The sequence below is a fragment of the Phallusia mammillata genome, chromosome 7 (assembly GCF_965637545.1).
Source record: "Phallusia mammillata chromosome 7, kaPhaMamm4.hap1.1, whole genome shotgun sequence".
Lineage (NCBI taxonomy): Eukaryota > Metazoa > Chordata > Ascidiacea > Phlebobranchia > Ascidiidae > Phallusia > Phallusia mammillata.
The window spans coordinates 12632024-12658108 of NC_137258.1; the positions used below are offsets into that span (position 1 = coordinate 12632024).

General features: G+C 39.0%; 6 protein-coding genes across 16 annotated transcripts; 5 read left to right on the forward strand and 1 right to left on the reverse strand.

Annotated features, from left to right (window-relative positions):
• Positions 1 to 224: 224 nt before the first annotated feature.
• LOC145237033 (paired amphipathic helix protein Sin3a-like) lies at positions 225 to 10134 on the reverse strand. 3 transcript variants are annotated; one of them, XM_080099733.1, is made up of 29 exons: positions 9846 to 10134; positions 9522 to 9654; positions 8650 to 8757; positions 8009 to 8115; positions 7833 to 7938; positions 7639 to 7758; positions 7412 to 7568; positions 7077 to 7204; positions 6872 to 7009; positions 6678 to 6782; positions 6394 to 6576; positions 6245 to 6331; positions 6069 to 6187; positions 5667 to 5800; positions 5358 to 5572; positions 4628 to 4759; positions 4325 to 4431; positions 3977 to 4160; positions 3688 to 3802; positions 3437 to 3553; positions 3187 to 3275; positions 3031 to 3125; positions 2868 to 2959; positions 2502 to 2671; positions 2072 to 2260; positions 1371 to 1549; positions 1066 to 1237; positions 689 to 815; positions 225 to 444 (listed from the first exon to the last, which is right to left on the reverse strand). In XM_080099733.1, the coding sequence occupies exons 1-29, from the start codon at positions 10049 to 10051 to the stop codon at positions 353 to 355; spliced, it is 3906 nt and encodes a 1301-aa protein (XP_079955859.1). In that variant the 5' UTR covers positions 10052 to 10134; the 3' UTR covers positions 225 to 352. The 3 variants fall into 3 exon arrangements, with proteins under 3 accessions (XP_079955859.1, XP_079955860.1, XP_079955858.1); XM_080099734.1 differs by having other exon boundaries at positions 7077 to 7162; positions 9522 to 9657; XM_080099732.1 differs by having other exon boundaries at positions 9522 to 9657.
• A 904-nt stretch (positions 10135 to 11038) lies between these two features.
• Positions 11039 to 16947, forward strand: LOC145239530 (uncharacterized). 8 transcript variants are annotated; one of them, XM_080102873.1, is made up of 5 exons: positions 11039 to 11353; positions 11419 to 16526; positions 16592 to 16649; positions 16739 to 16789; positions 16855 to 16947. In XM_080102873.1, the coding sequence occupies exon 2, from the start codon at positions 11965 to 11967 to the stop codon at positions 14242 to 14244; it is 2280 nt and encodes a 759-aa protein (XP_079958999.1). In that variant the 5' UTR covers positions 11039 to 11353; positions 11419 to 11964; the 3' UTR covers positions 14245 to 16526; positions 16592 to 16649; positions 16739 to 16789; positions 16855 to 16947. The 8 variants fall into 8 exon arrangements, with proteins under 8 accessions (XP_079958999.1, XP_079959000.1, XP_079958996.1 ...); XM_080102874.1 differs by having other exon boundaries at positions 11419 to 11476; positions 11566 to 11616; positions 11682 to 16526; positions 16592 to 16947; XM_080102870.1 differs by having other exon boundaries at positions 16592 to 16789.
• LOC145238998 (uncharacterized) lies at positions 14285 to 14968 on the forward strand. The gene has a single exon (XM_080102294.1). It carries the CDS (start codon positions 14285 to 14287, stop codon positions 14966 to 14968), a length of 684 nt encoding a protein of 227 aa, XP_079958420.1.
• LOC145238999 (uncharacterized) lies at positions 15143 to 16072 on the forward strand. The gene has a single exon (XM_080102295.1). It carries the CDS (start codon positions 15143 to 15145, stop codon positions 16070 to 16072), a length of 930 nt encoding a protein of 309 aa, XP_079958421.1.
• A 6-nt stretch (positions 16948 to 16953) lies between the features above and the next one.
• LOC145239535 (uncharacterized) lies at positions 16954 to 19399 on the forward strand. Its single transcript, XM_080102882.1, has 3 exons — positions 16954 to 17127; positions 17487 to 17583; positions 17699 to 19399. Exons 1-3 carry the CDS (start codon positions 17044 to 17046, stop codon positions 18409 to 18411), a joined length of 894 nt encoding a protein of 297 aa, XP_079959008.1. The 5' UTR covers positions 16954 to 17043; the 3' UTR covers positions 18412 to 19399.
• Positions 19400 to 19867: 468 nt separating this feature from the next.
• LOC145239533 (uncharacterized) lies at positions 19868 to 25544 on the forward strand. Of its 2 annotated transcripts, XM_080102880.1 has the most exons (2): positions 19868 to 21061; positions 25432 to 25544. In XM_080102880.1, exons 1-2 carry the CDS (start codon positions 19908 to 19910, stop codon positions 25526 to 25528), a joined length of 1251 nt encoding a protein of 416 aa, XP_079959006.1. In that variant the 5' UTR covers positions 19868 to 19907; the 3' UTR covers positions 25529 to 25544. The 2 variants fall into 2 exon arrangements, with proteins under 2 accessions (XP_079959006.1, XP_079959005.1); XM_080102879.1 differs by lacking the exon at positions 25432 to 25544 and having other exon boundaries at positions 19869 to 21388.
• Positions 25545 to 26085: the final 541 nt, after the last annotated feature.

Genomic DNA, 26085 nt, shown 5'->3' on the forward strand with positions numbered 1-26085 from the left:
TCGGGGTAAAAAGTGAATACAATACTTGGTATTATGGGCGCAGGACTTTATGGATATTTATGGTCAATTTCTGCCAACTCTGACAAACTTACCCACATACCAAACGTTGAGATAAAGATACAAACTATTTTACCAAAAGTTTAACAAAGTAAAAAAAACTAGTCAGTCACTGTTAACTAATTTATCAAGGGGTATCCCAAATTTTCTACAATTTCACTCGACAATTTGAAATGAAATTTATTTCGGGCAGAGATTCCATGTTACAAAACGTAGATTTTTGTACAAATAGCAGCAACAACATGTTTCAAAACACATGTGTGAATTTGGTGAAGCAGTTAAATCTGCTTTCCCATCACGACGCTTCGGTTAATGCAACTTGATAGAAATTCTTGGTCAACTTGCCACACTTTTTTACTTGGACTGTGGTCACCTGACTGATCAGACCTAAATGGAAAATGAATAGAATTGGGTGACATCTCTATGAAGTAAACCAAACAGGTTAATTTTGATATTCTTTAAGACCAAACCAGTGCACAATAATAAAAATATTAAGAACTTTTCATAAACCTAAGGCATTTAATTAAGTTAGAAAGTGGTCTTGCTTGCGAGTGAGCTAAGGAGAATATCAAATAATTAATGTGTTGCAACTTGATTAAAGAACTAATCATGCACTTCCACACTACTTTACCAGGAATTTTGCCCATCAGCCAGTTGTTTGTCTGACGTGCCATGTCACGTGATACGTTCTCGCTCTCCCATTTATCAAGCCAGTCGTGAAATTTGGCATGCAGCTTCTCCGAAACCTTTGGGTGCAACTGCAACGAAACATTGACCTTTCATAAACCCCTGAAAACGGCGCGAATTCGCTACTACACTTCCGGGAAGTGACGTCATGTATGTGTTGACATTTGTTAACTTCGCCTATTTGTATTTTTTTGTTTGCAGGAAGTTGTGGTTAGTGGTGAAGTTATCAACAAAATATTTCAGGTTTGCGTTTCAAATTTTCTGGCGACTATCTTCCACCAAGTGGTCGTTTTGGTCTTAACTATTTTCTTTTAAAATCACCTTTCGAGTAGAAGCGAAGCAGCCTGGTCTGTACGTGAAATCCTCAGTGCCCGGGACAAACACCATCTTGTATGACCCGGTTTGAACTTTGCTCTCGAGGTTACTCTGCACAACCAAATTTTGTTCTTCATCTTCGGAATTTTTCGCAACTCTTCTCAATTGATTCGCGTTCCTAAAAAAATAGTATTATGCAGAAGTTACCGGTACCTAGTAAAGTATGGTTCTTCCCTTATATAACCGAACATATGGCACAATGTCCAAAATATTTGCAAAGTTTATCAGTCATACAGAGAAATACGTTTTACCTTTGAAGGAAGACTGGTTTTTCGGACAGCCTCTCCTTCATTTGTGAAGTTACTTCTACATCTTCTGATCCGACGTAATGTTCCAAGTAATCACTCCACTTGGCAACTTCCATTATATCGATGGTGTTATCCTCATCAGTGTCCAACAACTCCAGTGCTACGTGCATCTGTGTTTGCTTCTGGAAATATTGCAACGGAAGTTTTAAACAATATACATTTGCGTGTTCTTATCGTGTCAGAAACTTTGTGACTCAAACGCACAAGTATGTTTGTTGTGAAACATTTAATGCTGCCTGCATGTTAAGAGAGTAGAAGATTTAAATGACAAGAAACAATACTAACATTTAGGTCGGTCATTGCAAACAACTGAAAACTACAACCATGCAGTAGTAGGGAGTCCTTGCCATAAAAACTTAACAGAGAAAACCTAAAACTAGATTCTCTATGTCAGTAGTTCTCAAACTATACGTCGCGACGCCCTGGTGCGTCGTTTCAATTTTTCAAGGGCGTCGCAGAATATTTCCGTTTCATGGCTTTTTGTTGTTGTATCAATAAACACAACTTTAATAATAAGTTTCAGCATTAACTTTCATTTGCTGGTGTGTCGCAAGTCCAAAAAACGTTTCCAGAGGCGTCGCAACAAAAAAAGTTTGAGAACCACCGCTCTATGTGATGGCACTTCACTACACAACAAAACTCACTTGGATTATTGTTATCTTGAAGCAATTATCTCCCCTGGTTAGATGTTCTCCCTTCCTCTGGAATGCAGCTTCAGCATTTACTCTGAGTGCTTGTGAGATTAGTGGTCCACCTGTTGCTTGGTTCTGTTCTTCATTTTGGTACAATTCAAGCAGCTGTACACAAGTTTCATCCTGTACAATGTGCTGAAGCTGCAAATCCAACATATAGCAGGTGAGTAAAATAATGTCCAAACCAATGTAAGAGCCTTTGCTACCATGGTGACAGGTAACCCCATTCATGAAAAGTATAACAAAACAAAATCCATGACCCAGTATTAATAAATTAACCAGGCCCTGTTGGGACGCCAAAAAATAGCGTTCATAGCACATTTTGAAGAAACAATAGATTGTTATGTCATTTGAGAAGATACAAAAAAATATTTTATATTACCTGTCGAACAATGTTTTGCACCAGTCTGTCCATTGTAAATGTGTGATAAGCATGTATGGTAAACATTTCACGCAGAGTGTCCTCATACAGTGGACAATCCATGTTTCCATCCAACAAATTTCTCACCATATCCAAAAAGGTTGGGTAATAATCTTCAACCTCAATGTCATCTGAAAGTAAATGAAAACAGAACTGTAACCTTTTCAGCCAATTTCCAATACAATAACTTTTTTAGGTTCAAATTAGAAACATAGTCTATACGAAAGTTAATTTCTGCTTATTTGGGGAATAAACATGTTAAACACTTTTGCCATTGACTCAAAAATCCAGAATTTATGTTCAGGTTAAACAGATTATGCGACTTACTTATTTGGCGGAGTCTGAGCATTTCAGCCACAGCCTCCCCCTTTCTTTCTCTCTTTTCCTTGTGATCTTCTTCGGCCAAAATTTCAGACTGTCTGTAAGTAACATGGCAATATTTGTAAACACTGACAAAGTTGTAACAGGTAAGCAAAACTCCAATAAATACCTATAAATGAGCAGTAGCCTTTCACACAAGGTGTAGTGAAGACGAAAGAACAGATAAAAGTTGTTGTTGCCAAAGAACAAGTGGTAATGCCCTTCCTACAAATAAGGTCAAAGGTTTTAAAATCTGGTCTGTTACCTTGTGTTGCAAGTCACATACCAAGTTATCATCACTGGAATATCCACCACTTGTTTTGCTGTGTGCTTTGCCACTTTGAGTTTTGTCCACTTTCTCTCCATCTGTTTCCTCTGACAAAGAATACAAAAAGAAATGTTTTATGTAACTCCAAAAACAAATTTAGTTCAATTTTCAACATTTTAAAATTTAAATAATATAACAGAGAGTGATGAAGGTGTTTGGATGGTCCCCTTTTTACACAATCTATATGTTAAAAAACATGTGTCATTACCATCATCATCGTCATCATCATCATCACTGGGTTGATTTCCACGAGGGGCAAAGTAAAGATCAGGAATGACTTGATACATCACTTGTCTCACTTTCTGTTTGTCATCCTTATGGATACCTAACAATGCACCCCAACAAACCGTTTTTTTTTAACTAATAGATATCACAAACAGGCACCATAACATGCTAATTGGTATTAGAGAAAAAAAACTGCACAAAATTTAAATTCATTTATAAAAATAATTTATTTACCACTTTGTCTTTTAACATGATGTATGATGAGTGAAGCTGCATCATCCATAATGCTTTTATCTTCATACACAAGGGTCATGTGTGGTCCTGTTGTACTCTCTGTTGCTTCTTGTCTCTAAATTGTTACAAATAAGATGTCATCAAATTGTGTATTGTTTAACTTATATTTAAACCAGTGTTTAAACAAACAAAAAATCAAATCTGTTAGGCCAAGATGATTTTGTTTTATATTTTGAAATGAAACTTTGTAAAAAAAATGACAGAAAAAGAAGTTATGCCACTAACTAACCTCATCATATGCTGTTTCAATTTCATTTAGCAAGCTTTTAGATCTCAAAAATCTTGTATCGTTAGCTTTGAAACTAATTCCTTGATGATCAAGGGATTTTAAGTAGTATTTTTCACTCTGATTCCTCCACACTTTGTTAAATTGATGTTGAGCTTCTCTCCATTCATCATCTTTCATTTTTAACCTGAAAAAAATCATTCACAAGGGGTAAATAATGAGCAGAGTCAGTGACTTTTCCCAAAACATTCCATTTTCTCGGATATGTAATATTTCACTGCTTGTTGACATTAGTTTTTTTTTCTATCAAACCGGCCTTTATTTGCAAATCATGTTTGTTTAAGTATTCACCTTTTCAGCACCAGTGGGACAGCTACGCCTGGATTTTTCTTGAGACCTTCAATCATATCAGGAGCTTTATCACCATAGATCCGGTGAATGGCCTTTCTCTGGGTAACCTTATGGAACAAAACATGGTTTGAAAGTAAAAGCCTAAGCATTCTAGAAGTGTGTTACATTCAGCATTTAAGTGTGCTACATATTACATTCAACACCAGTATTCCTAAAAACAATGTATAAGTGTGTACATTTAAGTGTGTTGCATATTACATTCAACACTCGCTTAAAAACAGGTTCAAAAATCATAGTGTTCACCTCGGAAGTTCCACCAAGATAGTTATCTAGTCTGAACTTCAGTTTGTCCTCATCCGACATTCTGGACAGTTTCTTGTTTACAGCTTCAAGTGAACGAATTGCTCCAAGGTTTGTTTCGATCACAACATCAAGCTAGCAGGGATTAGTAGAGTTAGCAAATACAAACCTTTGGTTTTTAGAAATCTAATGGCAGTAATCATGGCTTTTGCATGTTGCAAAACAACAAATTGTACTTAAATTTTCAGGGGTAAATTACACATTTACAAGAGAGTATTTTAATTGCTTGGCTGTTTTGGTCCAACCTCATAAGAATTACCATTTGCTGATTTTTTTAAAACAGCTTTTTAACAAATCCTGGTAAATTGATTCTGGGAATCATTCCCTGTTCTGTTGCCATTGTTGTAAGTGACGTGTGTTGTTTTTCTTCGCCTTTTACGTTTTACTGTTTTTATCTTTCTTGCGTTTCTTATCTATCACTGCGTGTTTACAGTCGGTTTAGTCTGCTAGGCTTTCAGTTGAGAAAAGATCATGTTTGTAAAGGAACTATTGGCTTTTTCTAATTTTAATCCCTTTTATTGCTCTCTGTAGACACTGAAGATGCTTATTTTAGCGAAATATATTTGTTTGTTTTTTAAACTGACAACTGATTTTAACCTGGAAATAAAGATTTCCCAAAACGTGTGAGCTTTTTAACAAACATGTTTTTGTTTCAAAATAAAAAGCCTCTTGCCTGGTATCGTTCGTCCTCACATCTGTACATGTGTTCCTCAAATGGTGTTTTCTTGGATGTTACAAACTGTGAATCTTCACTCCATGAAGGAAAAGAAACTAAAGTATCATTGAGCACTTCATGACACAAGGCATCTCTCCCAGTGCACCGGGGTTGTTGGTAACCTCTTGGCAGCAATCGATAGCTGGAACCAAGTCTTTTAAGGGTTCTGTAATCTGCATAAAATGATGTTGTTAGGATCAGAATCCAATACATCAAAACAGAAATCATGTTTTGTGACTGTAGAACAATTCATGGTTGGTTTCCTACCTATCTCCATGGCCATTCCTTCATGTTTTTCTTTGGTCTGTTGTTGTGTAACAATTTCATTCTCAATTTCCATTGAGTGAGCATCCTTGTATCCAAGGAAGTTTTTGATCCAAGTAAACAGCTCAGTAAATTTCCTGACATATAAAACTATGGGGTAACAAACAGTTATCAAATCATCTATGATTGCATACTGAAACAAACTACATAAGTCTAGATATGCGCAATGGCTAAAGAAAAGAAGTAGAGGGCAAAGGGTAAAAGCTACAGATCAGATGGAATAAAAAAAAATTATCTATTGTTTGGTTGATTGCAATTTTGCATGTTACCTGCTTAAATTTATAGTCACCAACTATTTCAGATTTGCCTGCATTTGCACTGTGAACAGTTTGAATCTTAACTCACATGAAAAATGGCTGAATAAGTTGAACAAGTTCATCTCTTCCAACAACTTCATTGTTGTAAAGCAGAAGACATCTGAGAAAATTGTCATAGGCTTCTTGACTGCGAAGTGCCCTTCGAACCTAAAATACAAGCATGAGTATGCAATTTCAAAACCATATTGGACTTTTTTATCAAACCTTGTCAAAAAAAGCAAATTCACTTAAAGTTCCATGTTTAGAAGCTTCAGGCAAAGACACATCCTTTAGTGAACAACTCTTGGCTCTCTGTAATGCAAGCAAAAAGACAACACAACTAGCAACACATCATAATGTAAAAAAATACCCACTTTTCCACTTGGAATATGTGTAGCGGGATGCCCAGGCCTTTTTACTGCTTGGTGAGAGTTGTTACGATGTTGTTTAGTGCTTGATTGGGATGGTTGCTTTTTGACAGTGGAGCCATGATCATTCATGACACTATCAGCTTTTGAGGAAGAACTTGATGTTGATGATGCTGTGTGAGTTGTGGCCTGTTTTATACAATTATTTTACTACGACACCAATCACCTGCCAGTACTCACATTTCAAATTTAAGATATTTAAAAAAATAATATAAAAGAGTTTTACTAACATGACTAAAAGAGGCAGTCCCAGATGAAACAGCTCCTCCAGCATCAGGAAGGAATTGTCCAAACTCTCTCAGCAAGTCCTCATCATTTTGAAACAGTTTGGCCACCTACAACACCAAAGTTATTAAACTATGTTACAGATTTATGACAACCAAATTTTACAGCCATTCATATACAGATTTGTATGGTCTCATACCTGTGCATAAACTTCAGATTCAGACAAAGATGGTACATATGACCCATTTGAGTCTTTCATATTCCTTTGCTCCTTCTGGTATTTGTGCAAAATTTCAAGAAAAGCTTTGTATATGTCTGGTTGGCCTTGAAACCGATTCTGGTTTGAAAGCATAAATTTTAGAAAAAAAATGACACAATTTTACACCAGGCTTTTTGGTATTCACCTTAATTTTGTTGACATAGTTAATGGCATGGTTAAATTCAACTGGTTGTCCACCCACACCTGTTGCTTGTGGTTGATTGACTGGAGCTGTGCCAAGAAGAGGATTGGAAGCTGTATTTGTGTTTGGGCCTTTGTCACACATATATTATGTTACAGGATAAAATCGATATATCATGTATATGCAAATACACTACACTGGAGCTAAAATAAAAACTTAACTACAAAACATCACCAGTCTTAGCTGAAGTCAGTGTCATAAATTGATTATATTTAATAGATTATATTCATTTATACACTGACAAAATTATGTTACAATTGTATTTGCATAATATTTACCAGTTGATGATGTTGAAACATTGGCTCTTTGTTGTGCAGCAAATACTGTATTTTGCAAAGTTTGAGCAGCTACAGGTGGTTGTGCAGGAGCCGGTGATCCACGGTGAGTTGGCAGTTGAGGAAGCGTGGTGGCAAATTTACCATGTGGGGTATGCACCTAACAATATAAAAACAATTTATTCACAAGAATAAACCATTTATTCTCAGCAGTAAAATGAACATCCTACATTAACTTGAATAGTTGTTGCTGATGTAGGTTGGCTAGGTTCCATCAACCCACTTAGAGGGTGAATTGTTTGAGAAATCATGTTGGGTCCAGTAACATTAACCTGGTCATTGGAAGATACCTTGAAAAATATTTCACAAAATATGTTTGCAATTCACTGTGGCAACACACAACAGCTGCACAAAGACAGATTACCTCTATCTTATAGCCAGGAGGCAAAAAAGTATTGAACCCCACAATAAGATCTGGGTGACCATTGAACAAATGTGATACTCTTGCAATAACACCAGGAGTATCAATACTAAAAAATAAAATTGGGTTGAATACAAACTTTGTTAGTCTTAAATTTTGATCGTCTCTTAAAGACTTACCTCTGAGATTTAAATTCTTTCATAATGTCCAGAAAATCATTGTAAACCTGGGGTTGATTTCCAAACTGAAACTTAACCTGATCCAGATACGAAAGGGCATCCTCAACCTACACAAGTTCACAACCAGGTTCATGTATCTATATTCTATATCCTGATGGTCTTGCAAAATTATGAACATAGGTTGTCTAAAGCAACAGTATTGATGTACATATGCTGTGGTTTGTTATGTTAGATAGATGCTCAAGTGGCTGGCGTTTCTTGCACTTGTCCTATTCAATTCCTACTACTTCTAGTAATAATAAGAATCATTATACACTAGTACCCCATACAAAATTAAAGAAATATTATCAAGCTATAACACAGCAAGGCTTTAAAACATGGGAAAACTGTGCAGAACAAGGTTTAAGCTGTTGCTGTGTATAAGTCTGTTAGTACAGTTGCAACAAAAATCAGTAAATTATGTTTTGTGAACTCCGTGGTAGGAAGACCTAAAATTTAATGGAATTTTACTGATCACATAACACAAGGAAAGAAAAAAACATAACATTTTAGAAAATTGAATAAAATTAATTTTATGAAACCTTTTTAAATTACTTTCATTGCAGTAATAATTAAACAAACAGTTTTTTATCATATTAAACCTTAAGTTTCTGAAACTGATGTTGCTGTGATGTTTGCATTTGTCCTCCAGCAGACTGGGCAGATGGTGCATGCGCTTGATGTTGACTGATCAGACCAGCAGCCAATACCTTAAACAAAAAAACTTTTTTTTTCACACTGTTAGTATGTAGCAGTCAGTAGTGATGGGACGGGTACCCGGTACTCGGTACTCGGTATCGAAATATTTTGTCTCAGTTTTCGATACCAACGTGCGAGTACCGAAGGCCGATTTACACTATAAGAACACTGGAAACTTTGTGCCAATATATGCTTCGGACAGTACAAATTTGGGAAAAAGTTCCGCCAGGTTACGTATTTTTTTGCTATCTTATGGAGATTACTTTTTTCTGCATGTGTGTGTGCACGCCTGTACGCCGGCCATGGCAGATAAATTAGCAGGTGATATACAACTAAGTACAACACTGTACTTAAGTACTCGGTACTCGGTATCGAAGGTATATACATGTGGTACTCGTACTCGGTATCGGTACTCGCTTCAAAACCTGGTATCGTCCCATCACTAGCAGTCAGTCATTCTAAATGTGGGGGACACAGAGCAGTTTAACAGCGTTAAAAAGCTACTAAAATGTTATTACAGTTCCTTCAATGATTCTGCACTAGGGTAGCTAAACAGTCTTTCTACATATGTACAGTATTTATCATCTTTTGCTTGATGATGTTTCAGGAAAACATTTAACCATTGCGACCAAAAAGAAACAAAAAAAGCACAAGGTCCATGACTATATTTACAGAAAAAACTAAAACATGACACTTTTCAAAAAAGGAGTCCACTGCTTGTTTTAATTTTGTTTGATACAATTTATATGTACACATATATTAATATAATTCTGACCTGAGTCAGTCCACTTCGGGGAGGCTGTGGCCCAGTGTTTGAAACTGATGCTGACGTGAATGAATGTACAACAGTCGATTGCAATTGAGTAACTGCTGCACTTAACGTGTTTAAACTTGAGGGGACAGCATCACTGCTGAAAAACATAAAATGGAGACTTTTAGTTAATTTTATTAACTCGCAGGTCATTTTTAAACCATGTTAATGACCCAGTCTAGATAGCAGAAACAACCAGTTGCCCTTTTAAAATTGGTTGGCGGTAAAACTAAACAATTGACAATCAGTCATTTGCCCATCACCTAAACAACAGTAATACATGCTTACTGGAATGGAAATCTGTGCTTTGGTCTGGGAGCAAATGTTGCAGCAGTGGAGCTAACTGAATCAGCTTGTGTTTCATGAAAAGGACTGTGAGTAGTCACCAATTTTGCTGTAGCAGTGGAAGGTGGAAGCACACGATGGGCAATTGGAGGGACCAAGTGCATAGCCTGAGTTGTGTTCACAGGATCCTCTGGCTTTCCCTCACTCATGATTTTCTGTATTTAGGAACACTACATGCAACTAAACATTACTACACACTCAAGTTGAAACCTGTAAATAAAAGTCAGGAGTCAACTTGAAGTCTAATAAGTTAAACTGTTTCTTCTATAAAAAAATAGCAAACCATAGTAAAAAACAGTTTGTGATGGTCATTTGTCAAAGAATAAACATAATTATAAAATTAAAACGAATAAAAAAATTAAATTACCACATAGCATACAATATTTAAAATTATGTCCTGAAAACTGCACTATATGAGAAAGTATTGGAAAAACACAGCCATTAGGCCCATTACAATACATTTTATGTGTTAATAGCTCTAAAATAAAGAACCTAATATTTTTACAAAGAAGGACTAACACACCTCGTCGTTAGGACAATTAGTGGTAAATTTACAACCTGATTTTGTTCGAACATTTTAGAGATGTGAATTCTACAAGTTTTTGAAAAGTGATTCAACTTTGTACCTGTACAACAACCAAAAACCAACAAAAATTCCCTACAAATACATTCAAACTAAACTAGCTGCACCGACAGCACCAATTATCCATAGGTGGACCTGTCCTAGACCATAATTGCACATGCACATTCACTGATATCCACCATCTTATCTTATGTGTGCAAAGTACGACACGGTCTGTTGCACATAAATCAAATTTGTTTACGCTTGAGTGCACACTATAAAGTGGAGCAAATATTTTGTGCTCTATGCTTCCATGTACTTGAAGGCTTACTAAACGTCAAATAATGTTTTAAATTTCGAAAAACCGATTTTTATACTATTTGAGATACCACCACTCAAATCTGCATGTTTTGCTTGCAAATAGTCGATGCCAAAAATGTTCAGACGGATTTACAATTATGGTAACTATTTTATTTAATACTTGAGGCTTTCAGTTAGCTAAATATTAATTTAATAATATATTTAATTTGTATCCAAACAAAAAAATCATTTTGGACATCACTGTAGATGTTACATCGCCTTGTACATATGTTTATGTTTTCTGTGTTTCCCGCCAGTAGCCTTGATTCGTGTGTATGACGCAGTGTTGTGCAACCTGATACATTGTCTGGCACACTATCGGTGATTGTGATGTCACAACTTTGACATTGTTTATTGGTAACACGTCTTGTAAGCAAGACCGCCTCGTGTTTATTAGTGACTGGAACTTACAGCGTCTGCATGCGTTTTTTAACTGGTCATTTATGTTTGTTTTTTGTGTAACAAACAGGAAAATTATGCTGTTTAGAAACTGAATCGTCCAATGTGTGACTTGTATATTTAGTGATCGGTAAGCATATGTTTAAACCTTGTTGTGACCTTTTGGATTTGAATTTATATGAAACCTGTATTCAGACGTGAATTCCGCCGTCGTCCAACCCCGTGTTATTCTGAACCGAACTGTGTTATTCCGGTAAGATTATTGTTGCTTAAGTTTGCCGTCAGTCACTAGTGTGATTAAGTGATGTTTATATGTGATGTTATTAGATGCTGTGTTTACAGACCTTCTACTGATCGCTTGCATTTAAACGACTCCAGTCCTTTAATAGTTTGGTAAGCGTAAATGTCATTGAAATTCTCCTTCTGTTGCCTTGTCTTAATTTGAACATTTTTTGTAGAAACCGCCTTTTGACCCCTTGTACTCGCCGTGCTGCCATACTCTCGAGCGCCATCTTTCGGCTATATTGTAAAATAAAAGAGTTCGTTATATAGCTGCTGGCGTCTTGGAGTTTGAGCGCAAGGAAAGGCGCGTTAAAGACAATTTTAGGAACACAAGCGATCGCCCCTGTTGTGCTGTCTGGAGGCGCATGGAGTCACGCCTTCCGATAATTAAAGACAGCGCAACATCGTTTGAAACTTCTGGACACTTGAACACCCACGGCTTGTTGATTGACGTCAAGCATGGAAAACTTCACAATGGAAACTGACAAAGGCGCCATTCCTGCGCCTGAGTCACATGACTCACTCTCCACTGTCGAAATCACTGACAAAGACAAAATTTCCAGTTATACATACGCTTGGCAACAAGCTTGTTTGCGAGTTGAAGAATTAATGCTAAAAACCGAAAATGTCACCCTCGTAAGGGAGTTTGTTCTAGTGATTGAAAGAACCTTCAGCGATCTTGTCGCCGCGTATGCCCCCTTTGAGGAAGGTAACGAAGCCATGTCTCAAGCACGACGGGCATGCCAACAGGATAAACGTGAACTGGATTCCCGTGTACAGGAATGGTTCGTAAACGTCGAGAAATCCATGGGTCGCCACGAAACTCGATCGAGTTACATGTCCAGCTCCCATTTCGGTTCGGCAAGTACTCGCACGTCTGGTTCGACGGAAAGTTGCCGAAAAGCTGCCAGGGTACGGATGCGCGTAGCTCGCTTGTCGCGACAGCAACTCGATGAAGATGTCGCCTTAGAAACCCAACAAGCTGACATGCAAGCCGCTTTCGCTAAGCAGCAAGCCGCTTTCGAAAAGCAGCAGGCCGCCATCGATGCCAAACGAAGAATAAAAAATAGGGACAATGAAGTCGCGTTGGCCGAAGCCGAGTTCCTTGCTTGGGACGAAGAGTTGGAGAACGAAGGTAGACCGGTCGTGCACCAACCACAGATTAATGACTTGTCGCCACCGGTTGCATCACTTGGCAATTGTTCCAGGGAGCCCGTATATTCTCCACCACGTTCATCCGCTGGGGCCCAGACTCCGACAAATCCCGTAAAAATGTCACGCCCGCAAATTTCGAAAATGGATATAAAGCCTATACTTGCTCCTGCTGTTGTTCCACCTGTCGAAGGGTCGCGTACCGATTCCGACTCCTATCCTCTATACATGTACAAACCGCGTGCTTCTTCCCCGCCTCGATGTGCTCCCAACACCGATTTCGTTCAACAACAAATAGTCCTGCCTCAGCCGGCCATCAAGAAGTTCGACGGCGACCCGTTGAACTACTGGTCGTTTGTTCGAGCCATTGAGTCGCATGTTCATCGCAGAACAAAATCCGAAGAATCGCGACTAGTTTGCTTGCTTCAATACTGTGAAGATTCTGTTGCTGACAAGCTCGAAATCTACAGCAAGGATGCAGTCTCTGGTTACTCAAAGGCGCGTTCCCGACTGTATTATGATTACGGTCAACCACATATTGTTGCCAATGCTTGCGAACGCCGGTTAAAGCTTTTTCCGCCCGTTAGACAAGGTCGACCAAAGGAACTTAAGGATTTTTCTGACTTGCTTGAAAAATGCCGTAGTTCTCTGGAAGACAGCCAAGAGTTCGCAAGTTTAAACTCACTAGATACGTTGAAGCAACTCATCCGGAAACTTCCATTTCAGCATCGAGAGAGATGGGTGGAACACTCTTTCCAGGTGCTTGAGGAAACCGGGAGACAAGCTGGATACCTTGCGTTTACAAGTTTCGTTGTGCGGTGCGCCCGTGTTGTCAATTCACTGTTTGGGTCCGAAGCGGTCTACGAAGTCGTGCGCGAAAAAACGCCAATCGAGCCAAAACGGAGTTCAAGAGCCGCTACGTACAACGTCTCATCATCGAAGTTTAACAGGGCACGTTCTGACACACCGCCTGTTCCCGCTCCGTGTTGTGTCTGTTGTAAACTGTCACATGATTTGTCAACGTGCCCGGACTTCGACAAAATGACCTTACAAAAACGTCGCGAGGTTGTAACCTCTAATGGCCTTTGTTTTAAATGTCTTTGTTCAGGGCATCGTTGCGGAAATTGTCCCTGTCGAGAATCGTGCTCCGTTGAGGGTTGCATTAGCACCTTTCATCATACGAAGCTGCATGGTGCATTTCAAAGGAAACAGGTCGTCGGAAATGATGAGAACCCTGTCATGGAAACGACTACCCAAACGGTTTCTAGTATGAAGGCGTCCACCAGTAACTGCGGAGTCTACCTCAACGTCGTGCCGGTGAAAGTCAGACATAACGGTATCGAGGTAAATACGTATGCCTTCCTGGATCAAGGCTCTACTTCGACATTTTGCGAACAACGACTAATTGACAAACTCGGCCTACAGTGTAAGGGTCGAAAAATATGCTTAAGCACGCTTACCGATCAATCTCGAGTGTATCAAGGTTCCACGATCTCTTTCACTGTTACTCCGCTTGGTGGAGGAAAGCCTCTGGTCCTTAACGAAGTCCTGTCTATTGATAAAATTCCTGTATCGCCCGCGACTTGAATTGACCGCCGCTGTGCTTGCTGCAAAACTTGATCGCTTGATGAGAAAGGAACTGGACTTGCCAATTACCCGTTCAACCTTCTGGAGTGATTCCACTGCTGTTTTACATAGCATCCGTAATGCTACGAAACGTTTTCCTGTGTTTATAGCCAACCGTTTGGCCGAGATAGAGAGGTTGACTGACGTTTCTCGCTGGAGGTACGTTCCAACTAAAGAAAACCCTGCAGACGATGCTTCCAGAGGATTACCTGCCACATCTTTCGTCGGGTCACGTCGCTGGTTAAAAGGGCCGTCGTTCCTTTTGGAGTCGGAAGAAAATTGGCCTGTGCAATCAGTGCCAACCCCTGAAGTTCCCGCAGAATTTAAGCCTCTTATCGAAAGGACTGCTGGGTCTTTTGCAGTCGATGTTTCAAGATCGACTTTTTCTGTTGATCGCATTGTCGAGCATTACTCAAATCTGCATCGGCTAAAGAAAGCAGTGGCTTGGTTGATCAGATTTAAGACTTATCTGAGTCCTGGGATAAGACAGTCAATCAAACGCACTGCTCTTGATGTGTGTGAACTTGAAAATGCTGAATTGGAACTTGTCAAGTATGTGCAACGGAAACACTTCGGCTCACTGCTATCGTCTTTGACTCAACGAGGCTGTCCGAAAAGGTCCGATTGCAGTTCCGCAGTGTACAAGCTAAACCCTATCCTCAAAGATCAACTCATCCTGGTTTAGCGCACACTTGGACATCTATTAGAAAAAAATACTGGATTGCAAAGGGGGGCGTTGCTGTTCGTCGCGTTCTCGGAAGATGTTTGCCCTGTCGTCGTCGCAGTGCTAGACCAGGACAGCAAATGATGGCTGATCTACCACCGGCCCGTCTTGGTGTTGCTGAACCTCCGTTTTCAAATGTCGGAATTGATTATTTTGGACCATTTGGTGAAACAAGGGCGCAGTGAAATTAAACGGTACGACTGCATATTCACTTGTCTTACAATCCGTGCTGTACACTTGGAAGTCGCCCACAGTTTGTCTACCGATTCGTTTATTGCTGCTCTTCGTCGTTTCATCGGGCGCCGTGGAGCACCCGTTCACGTCTACAGCGATAACGGTACAAACTTTGTTGGCGCAGAGCGCATCCTGCGAGAGTCACTACGAGACTGGAACCAGTGTCAAATTACTGAATTTCTCCACCAGAAAGGAACGTCATGGATTTTCAATCCCCCTGCTGCGAGCCACATGGATGGTGCATGGGAACGGATGATACGGTCTGTTCGCCGAATCCTGTCTTCAATTACGTCCTCCCAAGTGATGACCGACGAAGCTTTGGAGACATTGCTTGTGGAAGCTGAGGCTATAATCAATTCTAGACCCCTGATACCTGTTAGGTTTGATCACAGGGATGAAGAACCGCTGGACCCGAATCATCTGTTGCTGATGAGAGGTTCCCCGAATATGCCACCGACAATTACCGATGCGAAGGACTGCTACACAAGACGTCGTTGGCGGCAAGTACAGTTTCTAGCCGACCAGTTCTGGCGCCGATTTGTGCAGGAGTACTTGCCCGCCGTTGCTACTCGTTCCAAATGGCACGAGAGCCAGCCGAACTTTGAGAAGGACGACATCGTTCTACTGGTTGACGATTCAAAATGCCGTTCAAGGTGGTTGGTTGGACGCGTTGTCCGAACTTATCCCGACGAATCTCAAAAGGTACGCACTGTGCTCGTACGGACGAGCGGTGGTGTGCTCCAACGGCCGATCGCCAAGCTTTGCCGCATCGTTGATTCTGACGAGAGCTTAACACCGACCTCGCCGAGCATTCGCAGCTCGGACTGCTAGATGGAAGCCAAATTGAGTTTTCATAACAATAACTGTCCGACAAGAAATCATCGCCTCATTGCGATGCACGCGCGATTGGCGATGTTGTGTTTGAAAAAAATGTGTCACGTTGCTCCCACATTTTGGGTGGGAGTGTTACATCGCCTTGTACATATGTTTATGTTTTCTGTGTTTCCCGCCAGTAGCCTTGATTCGTGTGTATGACGCAGTGTTGTGCAACCTGATACATTGTCTGGCACACTATCGGTGATTGTGATGTCACAACTTTGACATTGTTTATTGGTAACACGTCTTGTAAGCAAGACCGCCTCGTGTTTATTAGTGACTGGAACTTACAGCGTCTGCATGCGTTTTTTAACTGGTCATTTATGTTTGTTTTTTGTGTAACAAACAGGAAAATTATGCTGTTTAGAAACTGAATCGTCCAATGTGTGACTTGTATATTTAGTGATCGGTAAGCATATGTTTAAACCTTGTTGTGACCTTTTGGATTTGAATTTATATGAAACCTGTATTCAGACGTGAATTCCGCCGTCGTCCAACCCCGTGTTATTCTGAACCGAACTGTGTTATTCCGGTAAGATTATTGTTGCTTAAGTTTGCCGTCAGTCACTAGTGTGATTAAGTGATGTTTATATGTGATGTTATTAGATGCTGTGTTTACAGACCTTCTACTGATCGCTTGCATTTAAACGACTCCAGTCCTTTAATAGTTTGGTAAGCGTAAATGTCATTGAAATTCTCCTTCTGTTGCCTTGTCTTAATTTGAACATTTTTTGTAGAAACCGCCTTTTGACCCCTTGTACTCGCCGTGCTGCCATACTCTCGAGCGCCATCTTTCGGCTATATTGTAAAATAAAAGAGTTCGTTATATAGCTGCTGGCGTCTTGGAGTTTGAGCGCAAGGAAAGGCGCGTTAAAGACAATTTTAGGAACACAAGCGATCGCCCCTGTTGTGCTGTCTGGAGGCGCATGGAGTCACGCCTTCCGATAATTAAAGACAGCGCAACAGTAGATAACCATGATGTACCTTTCGAAAACAACAACAGCAAGGTGGTGCGCACGCAATTTTTCATCCAGACTGCAAGACTGCTTGCAATTTGCCAAACTAACAACATAGGGGCAGAGACGCATAGTGCAGACTGCACACAGCAGACTGGACACTTGCAGAATGCTTTATTGCCCAAGCGCTTAAATTTTTGTCCATTGCTAGGATCACACGCATAAAATAATTTAGTTGGGCTACAGAATAATAATCGATATTTAAAATGCAATAAACAAATAATTGAAAAAATAATTACTACATTTTGTATCAAATCTAGAAGACTTGTAAGTATTAAATATGATTTTGTTCCCAAAATATGTCTGTTTCCATTTTAGCTATCTAATAATCTTCACTTAATTTTACAAAATAGCATATTTGCAAGAAAATGGAGTGTATCTATAATCCCACTGATGACAATGGATATGTTTTGATATCAAATCTAGACTACAGCAGCATTGTTGCAGGAGGTTTGTATTAAAAATTTAGTGTGTTATTTCACATTCTATTGGACTATTCAAAAATCATCAAATACTGTTGAGATTATTGTGATCACTATTGTTTCTAAATCTTTATTTGTTGCAGCATATGTCAATCCAGCTGTATGGTTTAAATACCTACACATAACAAGAAATTGGATATTCGAGGAAAAGCACCAGCTCAGAAGTGAAACAGAAAACTTGAGAACAAGAAATTTCAAAGTTGAATTTGGTCCTGCGGTTAGAAATCTTTTTCAGCTTTCTGATGATCACTATAAAGATTACCTTGGGCTTATGAATCACTCCTTTAGATATGATTGTGTTGTTAAAAATGACAACGGGGAAAGTGCAGATTTTGATTTTGTGATCACAGAATTAAAAACTGGAAATCACATTGCCAGAGCAGTTTCCAGTGCAATAGTAGTTGGGTCTAAATCAAGTTCTATCCATCAAATTAAAAAATCTGGTGCTAAAAACAACCTGGAATGCTACACATCCAGATTCCATGTTCCCAGATATGAAACTACTGAAACAAGTTGTGCCCTGGTTTGTTTGTTTATTTCAATGTGCCATAATTGTGCTGATGAAGCAATCCAAAAAAGCATCCTTTCATTTTTAACTGGTAGTCTATGCAAATACTACCCCAACACTATTGAAGTACAGTTATATGATTTCCACTTAACCAAAGATCAAATTGATGTTTCTATGTGGACTGGTGAAAACAACAGTAAAACTTTGCACTTTCAACTGGAACAAAATGGAATAGTTCTTGCAAATATTTCTATGGATTATGTCAAGTGGCCATCAGCTGGTCTGTAATTTGTTTCAGTCTTGCTGTTCTTAGCTGTTTTGTTTTGACAAACAGAAATATATATAAGTGGAATGGCATTAACTTTTGATCTGTAAACATGATTTGAAATTAATATTATTGCTTTTTAAATGTTACAATGTTTTTCAACCTTATGAAGCAAATTAAGCACTTTATCAAGGTTGGGTAACTTTCGAAATGCAGGCTGCACCTGGCCCACAACTGCATTAGAAGTTGCGTATTTTGTTTTGATTGGCCGGATGCAATAAGTCCAATTGATGTGCAAAAGATGTGTTTATAAATTAAATGCTTGTAGTTATCTGTTAACCATCGAACAAGTATGGGGGTAAAGTTAATTTTGCAAACATTGTTTTATTATTGCATGAGCATCGTTTTTGGCCTGCACATGCAAAAAGGTTGCCCACCTACACCATACCATTATCATTTATTTTCTTGATGCTTCTACAAATTAGGCACTTATGTTACTGTTTTAAAGACAACACATGAAAAGGTTGTAGCTTTTTTGACAAACATGGAGAGTAGTTCAACTAACTCATTAATACTTTTGTGCTTACAAGGTTTTTGTTGCCACTAAACGTTTCAAAATCAGGTATTTGACTAAAGAGGCCAAAACACAGCCAAATCTAGCCAAATCCAAAAGACCTTGTTGTCCCTAAAACGTGCCTACAACCTTTCCAGTGACAATTAAAGAACCGCAGTTGTGGCTCCAGACGTTCAGTCGCGCCTGGTCAAAACCAAATGGAGTGCCACAATTTACTTACACTATAATCTCTTGTCACCAGCTGCGACGTGATATGTTGTTTCTCAAAATATATCAACGAAACACAATACCATGTTAATATACTTCCGCTTTAAAATGCATGCGTTTCAGTTTGATCGTATAACCATTTTGGCAAGCAATTTTATGCAATTACCGGACTATGCGATGACGCAACGATTTTCTCAAATGACTATGCAAATATACGGAATATGTTCTTATGTACTGTGTGTATTATGTATTCAGCGCAATGTACAGCTGGTGTTGTCGTTTTAGCAGGACGATCGAAAATCACGACAAAGCATTCAGCATTCCAAAGTATCTCGTCAGTACACACAAATATGTTCTGAAATAAATTCATCGCTCGTACGCTTTCTAACGCAAGAAGTGTCTTTTTTTCTTCCTAAAGCGTATTCTTTGTGTACCGGTGCAATCGGCCGGATGGGTATGCAACTTTTATTTCAGGTTTTTGGACTTAATGACGAAACACAAATACAGAAGACAACTTGTTAACCTAATTTTGTTGTTTTTATTACTAAAACATCTGCATTCTTTTATTAATTCGAAGTCATAGATTTATTTTTACTGTAATGCCTATTTGACGGTTTACACTTAGGCAGATAAAATTAGAGCCGCCACGTGGCGCCTTTTTACAAGTAGGCCTATCGCATAAAAAAATGCGAATCTTTAAATTTGGATTTTGAAGTCATGTAAGGGTGTCTGGCGCTCATGAAGGTAGGAGGTATGAGCAAAAAGCCAAGTTATGCGCAGGTGGCAACCGACAGTGCAGTGAGTGCACTAAAAACACCAAACTGCTTGAGTTTTAAAGCTACGAAACAGCTTAAAAGAGAAGAATTATGGAACCTAATGAAGGAAATCAATTTCCCTTTAAGAAAAATCGTAGGAATAGCTGAAATGAAGGGCACTCTTGTGGATGTAACCTGCACAACAAGAGAAAACGTTTTGGACCTGCATAGGAAATTATTGGAGGTATCGTATGTTCAAAACTCAAGACTGTATGAAAGCGATACGATTAATGTAGGCGTTGGATGGGTCCCGATACCGTTTCCAAATGCCTTAATTGCTAAAAACATGGAGGAGCACTATGGCAAAGTAAATAAAATAGTACATAGAAAAGACAAAGAAGGACTTTTTTCCGGTATGAGGATACTTACCATGAACAAAGTTGATCTAGAAAAAAAACCCATACCCAGCTACATTCGGGTACATGGTAGTGAATTTTATGTAACATATCACGGTCAAGCAATTACCTGTAAATACTGTGGAGAAACAGGCCACAAACAGTCTGCTTGTGCAAAAAGAAAGGAGGATTTTCCTTTGTTAGAAAACAGGCAGCAACAAAACAAAACCCAAGCAGCGCCGCAAGATAAGGAAACTGGGTCACGCTTGCAAACCCAGATCTCAGATAAGGAGGTGACGACTCAACGCCTCCAGTATGATAGTGACCCTGTCCCAGAGGCATTACATGAGGCTGAACAAATCAACCAAGAAAAACAGGAGATCTCGGCAATTATTGCCCCGACAGTGGCTCGCAAACGACCACGTAATAGCCCAACAGATTTTCCGGAAAGTAAATCTCGTAGTCTATGCGAATACACAATCCCAGTAAAGTGCCCAAGCTGCAATACTGGAAGCCTAGTGGACCCAGACTGCAAGAATTTATTCTGCTGTAAATGCAAAAAAGAATATATAGTGGCTAAGGCTTGTTGCGATGAGGCAACCTTGTTCCTTTTGCCACAATTCGAAACAGAAACAAAATGTCCAAAATGTCAAGCACCAATGAGGCTGATGCCATGCTGTAACGAAATGCAACCAGAATACATAATGGACGGAAACTTGTTCGAGTGCATCCGATGCCAAAGGTATGCCATTACTTGTGAATGTAATACAGTTAACGCTCTTCCTAAGATAGCTATGAGCAAAGAATGTTCAAATCCCGCCTGTAGAAGAAAATTAGTCCACTGCAGTTGTGGGAAAAAAACCGCTGTCAACATTGAACCTAGTCAACCTTACAATTGTAATTGTGGGTTTGAGTATGAGTGGGATATATAGAAGAAGGTGTTCAGAAATATCAATAGTTTGTTGTTGTTTTTTTGCTTTTTTAATTTTCTCTTTCGGTGATGTCTGTATTAAATGTTGCCTCTTTTAATGTGGGGGGTGTAAGAAATAATAAAAAACGGAAAACTATATTTCACTTTCTTAAAAGGAAGGCATTTCATATCATTTTTCTCCAGGAAACGCATTGTTCAATTAATGAGGAAAAATTATGGGAATTAGAATGGGGTAACAAAATAGTTTGGGCACATGGCTCTACCCGCAGTAAAGGTGTGGCAATCCTGCTCACAAAAAACTTTTTGCACTCACCCAAAATCGTAGAAGTAGACCCCGAAGGGAGGTACGTTTTCGAATATAACAACCGCGAGTTGAAACTTTGCAATCTATACGCGCCAAACAACGATGACCCAGTTTTTTTCGACACGCTTTTTGCGAAAGTAGGCGAGGAGGATAACTCAAATCTCATCATAGGCGGTGACTTTAATGTAACGCTGCAGGATAATTTAGACAAAAGCCAAGGGCCCCCTAATCCCAATCGTAATTCACGAAAGACTATTCTCTCACATATGGAAACTTTTAATTTATGCGACGTTTTTCGTAAGATGCATCCGACCACCAAAAGATTTTCGCGAGTACAACTTAACCCTTTGGTAGCTACCCGCATCGATTTCTTCCTGCTTTCGGAATACCAAAAAAACAAAGTAACATCTGCCGATATTGTACAGGGGGTAAAATCAGACCATAAGATCGTATCATTCTCTCTTAAATTCTTACAAACTGTTAGAGGTAAAGGGTATTGGAAATTAAACACAAATTTACTATCGGATAAGAGGTTTATTTCCATCATCCAAAAAACAATTCAGGATTATAAGATAAACAACGCTCAATGTGACACAAATCCGCATATTCTGTGGGATGCTTTTAAAGCCGTAATTCGTGGAGAAACCATAAAATACAGCATAAAAGTCAAACGAAAAAACTCTGCTAAACAGCGGAAGTTGGAGAGCGAAATAGAAAAACTTGAACAGGAAATAACCCAAGGTAACCCTGATTTAATAGAAAAACTAACCAAATTAAAAATTGATTTGGACATTCTAATAGAGGCCCAAACAAAGGGTGCGATGGTAAGAAGTCGAACGAAGTGGGCAGAAAAGGGCGAAAGAAATACGAAGTATTTTTTAAACCTGGAAAAACGCCATGCGTTGAAAAAATCGATCGATCAATTGAAAATAGACAATAACGCTTGCTCAGACCAAAAGGTGATCTTAGATGAGTTGGTAAAATTTTTTGAACATCTTTACCAACAGCCTGATTCTCATTATGCAACATCAGAGGTGACATCACGCCTTTTAAAACTTAATTTGCCAACGTTAAATGAATCTCAGTTTGAAAATAGTGAGTTGCCGATTTCCGAAAACGAGTTATAGGCTACGCATCGCTGAAATCTATGCCCCGAAATAAATCGCCGCGGGCCCAGACGGATACCCTGTCGAGTTCTATGAAACATTTTGGAATGACCTTAAGGACATGTTTAAGGATGCATGGACTTATTCCGCGCAAGTAGGACACTTCAGTCCAACGCAGTGCCAAGGAGTGGTGACCCTCCTACCAAAACCCAATAAAGACAAACAGCTCATCACTAACTATAGACCCATAACACTGTTAAACGCTGACTACAAAATCGTGTCTAAAGTCATAAACAACCGCATAAAATCCAACCTGGATCACCTCGTCAATCGAGACCAGAACGGGTTCATTATGGGAGGTTCATCGGGGATAATATTCGTTTACTGTTCGATGTGATTGACCTTGCTGATAATCAACAATATCCAGGGGCTATACTGTCTCTAGATATGTACAAAGCTTTTGATACAATCGAGTGGAGGTTCATTTACGCCGCATTAAAAACATTTGGTTTCGGAAATAATGTTCTGCATTGGGTACAATGCTGTTACTCGAATCCCACAAGCACCATAATTAACAATAATTTTTTGTCACGGCAAATTAGTATCAAAAGGGGGGGTAAGGCAGGGAGACCCTTTATCTCCAACTTTATTTGTACTTGCCATTGAATGCCTAGCGGCTGCAATGCGAAAAGATGACGAAGTAGGAATTCATTTATTGGGCAATGACTTTAAAGTGTCGCTCCTGGCAGACGATACGCTGGTTTTTTTGAAAGGGGAACCAAACAATTTTGATCGAGCCTTTGCGATTCTTAATGAGTTTGGCTTTATGTCGGGCTGTAAAATAAACATCAAAAAATCGTTAGCGTTCTACATTGGGTCCAAAAGATCATCGCAGATTAAACCTTACCTAGATAAAGGCCTAACATGGCCAGAGACGTCATTTCGTTATCTCGGAATCGAATTTCCTGCCAACGGGTCGCCAAAAGAACTTTTCGACTTAAATTTTGCTGGTATTATTAAAAAAACCAAAACAATACTAAATATTTGGTCCTCTAGGGGACTTACCTTGATCGGACGGGTATGCATTTAATGTCGTGCCTATCGCCCTGCCAAGTGCATTTCTAAAAGACCTCAAAAGGACAATGTTCAAGTTTATCTGGAACTCAAAGTGGGAAAAGGTCAAGCGCACTAAGTTGTGTGGGAAAATTGAGGCTGGGGGCATTAATATGCTGGACCTCGACGCGTACTTAGTGTCACTCGGTGTTAAATGGGTCAACCGGCTGTTTGATGATTCGTATGCGTCTCCCTGGAAAACCATCGAAACCTCACTTGCCAATTCAAGGGAATTCAATTCATGGTTAAGCAGTAACATTCCGCCCACCTCAAAAGCTTACGTAAAATCGATACCACTTCGCACGCTACGAAAAGCAGTCTCTGATTGCAAACTTTTTGCTAAACTAACTGGGTTACCCACAAACATCTCTAGGCCCCTTTGGCTCAACAAAGAAATCAAATATCGCTCCAATGCGTTCTACATCCCAACTCTTATTCGCGCCGGTATACTTAGTCACTACGATCTAATTAACAAAGAAGGCCACTATATGACTTACGACGACCTCGCATTAAGATTTAACTTCACACCAACCAATCACGGATTCATTGAATTTATTAGACTGGTTTCTGCCATCCCAGCGAATTGGGATGAACTAGACAAACATGCCAGCCAAGAAAACGTTCAAAAGACCCCATTTTGGTTAAACACAATCGCCAAATTTAGCGAGGTAAAACAAGCCTACCTACACGTAACAGATTACACCACAGAATCACCCATCCACCAACAGGAAATATGGGAAAGGGATTTGGGTACGGGAACGAATATACCAAACTGGGAACACATATACATTAATAACTATATTTGTACGATAGAAACAAAATTAAGAGCCTTTCAAATGAAATTGAATTTAAGAGCCATCATAACTAATGATAAATTATATACAGTTGGCATAGTACCCTCACAACAGTGCGTTTTCTGTAAAGATTCTCCAGAAACCCTTTTACATCTTTTTTACTCATGCACTGTAACTGCAAAGTATTGGGAAAATGTTACTGCGTGGATTTCGAGCAAACTGTCAATTGATGTTAGACCTCGTGCAATTTTATGTTTATTTGGAACTGATGGCCAAGAACTGTTACTGAACTGCATACTTCTGTGTGCGCGATATGTTATTTTTCAGAGCAAATACGCGCAAAGTAAACCAACTTTGCAAAGATTTATTTATTCCCTAAAAACGCTAAAACACTCGGAGTTTCTACTTGCAATTAAAACCAACAAACGCCCTGATTTTTTACGTAAGTGGTCCGGCCTTTGATTGTCGCGTACTTGACTTAGCGTATTTCTTGTCTTGTTCGTATTCTTTCTCATTTTACTTGTTATTGTAATAAAAAAAAAAAAAAAGAATCTTTAAATTTAATCAATACATAATGTTTGATCTGTGATCTTTCATTATTTCATTTGTTTATCACAAGCTCAAAATTTCAAACTTTTTAGCAACACTTTGTAGTTTATGCAGTTTGACAAAAAGTGTAGGGGAAATCAGCGTTCTTGTTTGGGTTTGCATGTTATTTGTCAACAAAAATCTAAATAGGTTTGGAAGGTTGCGTGTAGTGATTCATTTCCCGCAGCTTAAAGACTGCATGTTTCGAAGTAAAAACAGATGTTTACGGGGTCTTAAGTATTAATTTCACCATCATTAGCGATTTTATTCGAGCAGTCGATTGGACTTTTTTTGTGATTTCATCGTGTTTGATTCTGCTTGGAAGAAGTCATGGAATGCGTTTATTTTCCTTCCGACAAAGGATATGTGTTGATCTCAAACCTGGAATACCACAATTTTGTCGGAGGTTTGTTATGTTTCTCTTTTTGATGGTTGCAAAAAAAATTTCGAGTTAACTAACTGTATGTATTTTGATAATAAGTTAATAACCAATGCACTTTTCGAGCGTTTTTTTTCAAAGATTTCGATTATGACACAAGTCAATATCATTTCATAGTATCCGTCAAAAAAAAGAATTAAAATATTTTTATCGGCCTGTGTTAACGATACAGAGAACAATTTTTACCGTTAAAAATCTGACTTTTTGCTGGAGAAAACTAGAGCTGCGTTTTTTGATAATCTTTAGAGAGTGATGGGGCCATTTGGCAACATAATGTTGTTGTTGCTTTTAAAAAATGGAATCAGTACAGGTGTAAACAGTGCCGTCAATTCTTTTGTAATACGCTGGCAAAATATAATTCTGGTGGTAAGCATACATATTTTGCTGCTGTCTGTTGTCTTCGTTCAAAAACTATATAGTTGACATGTAGATTCCGTTTCACAACTTCATCTACTTTGTTGTAATAGACTACCTAAACCCAGCCATGTGGT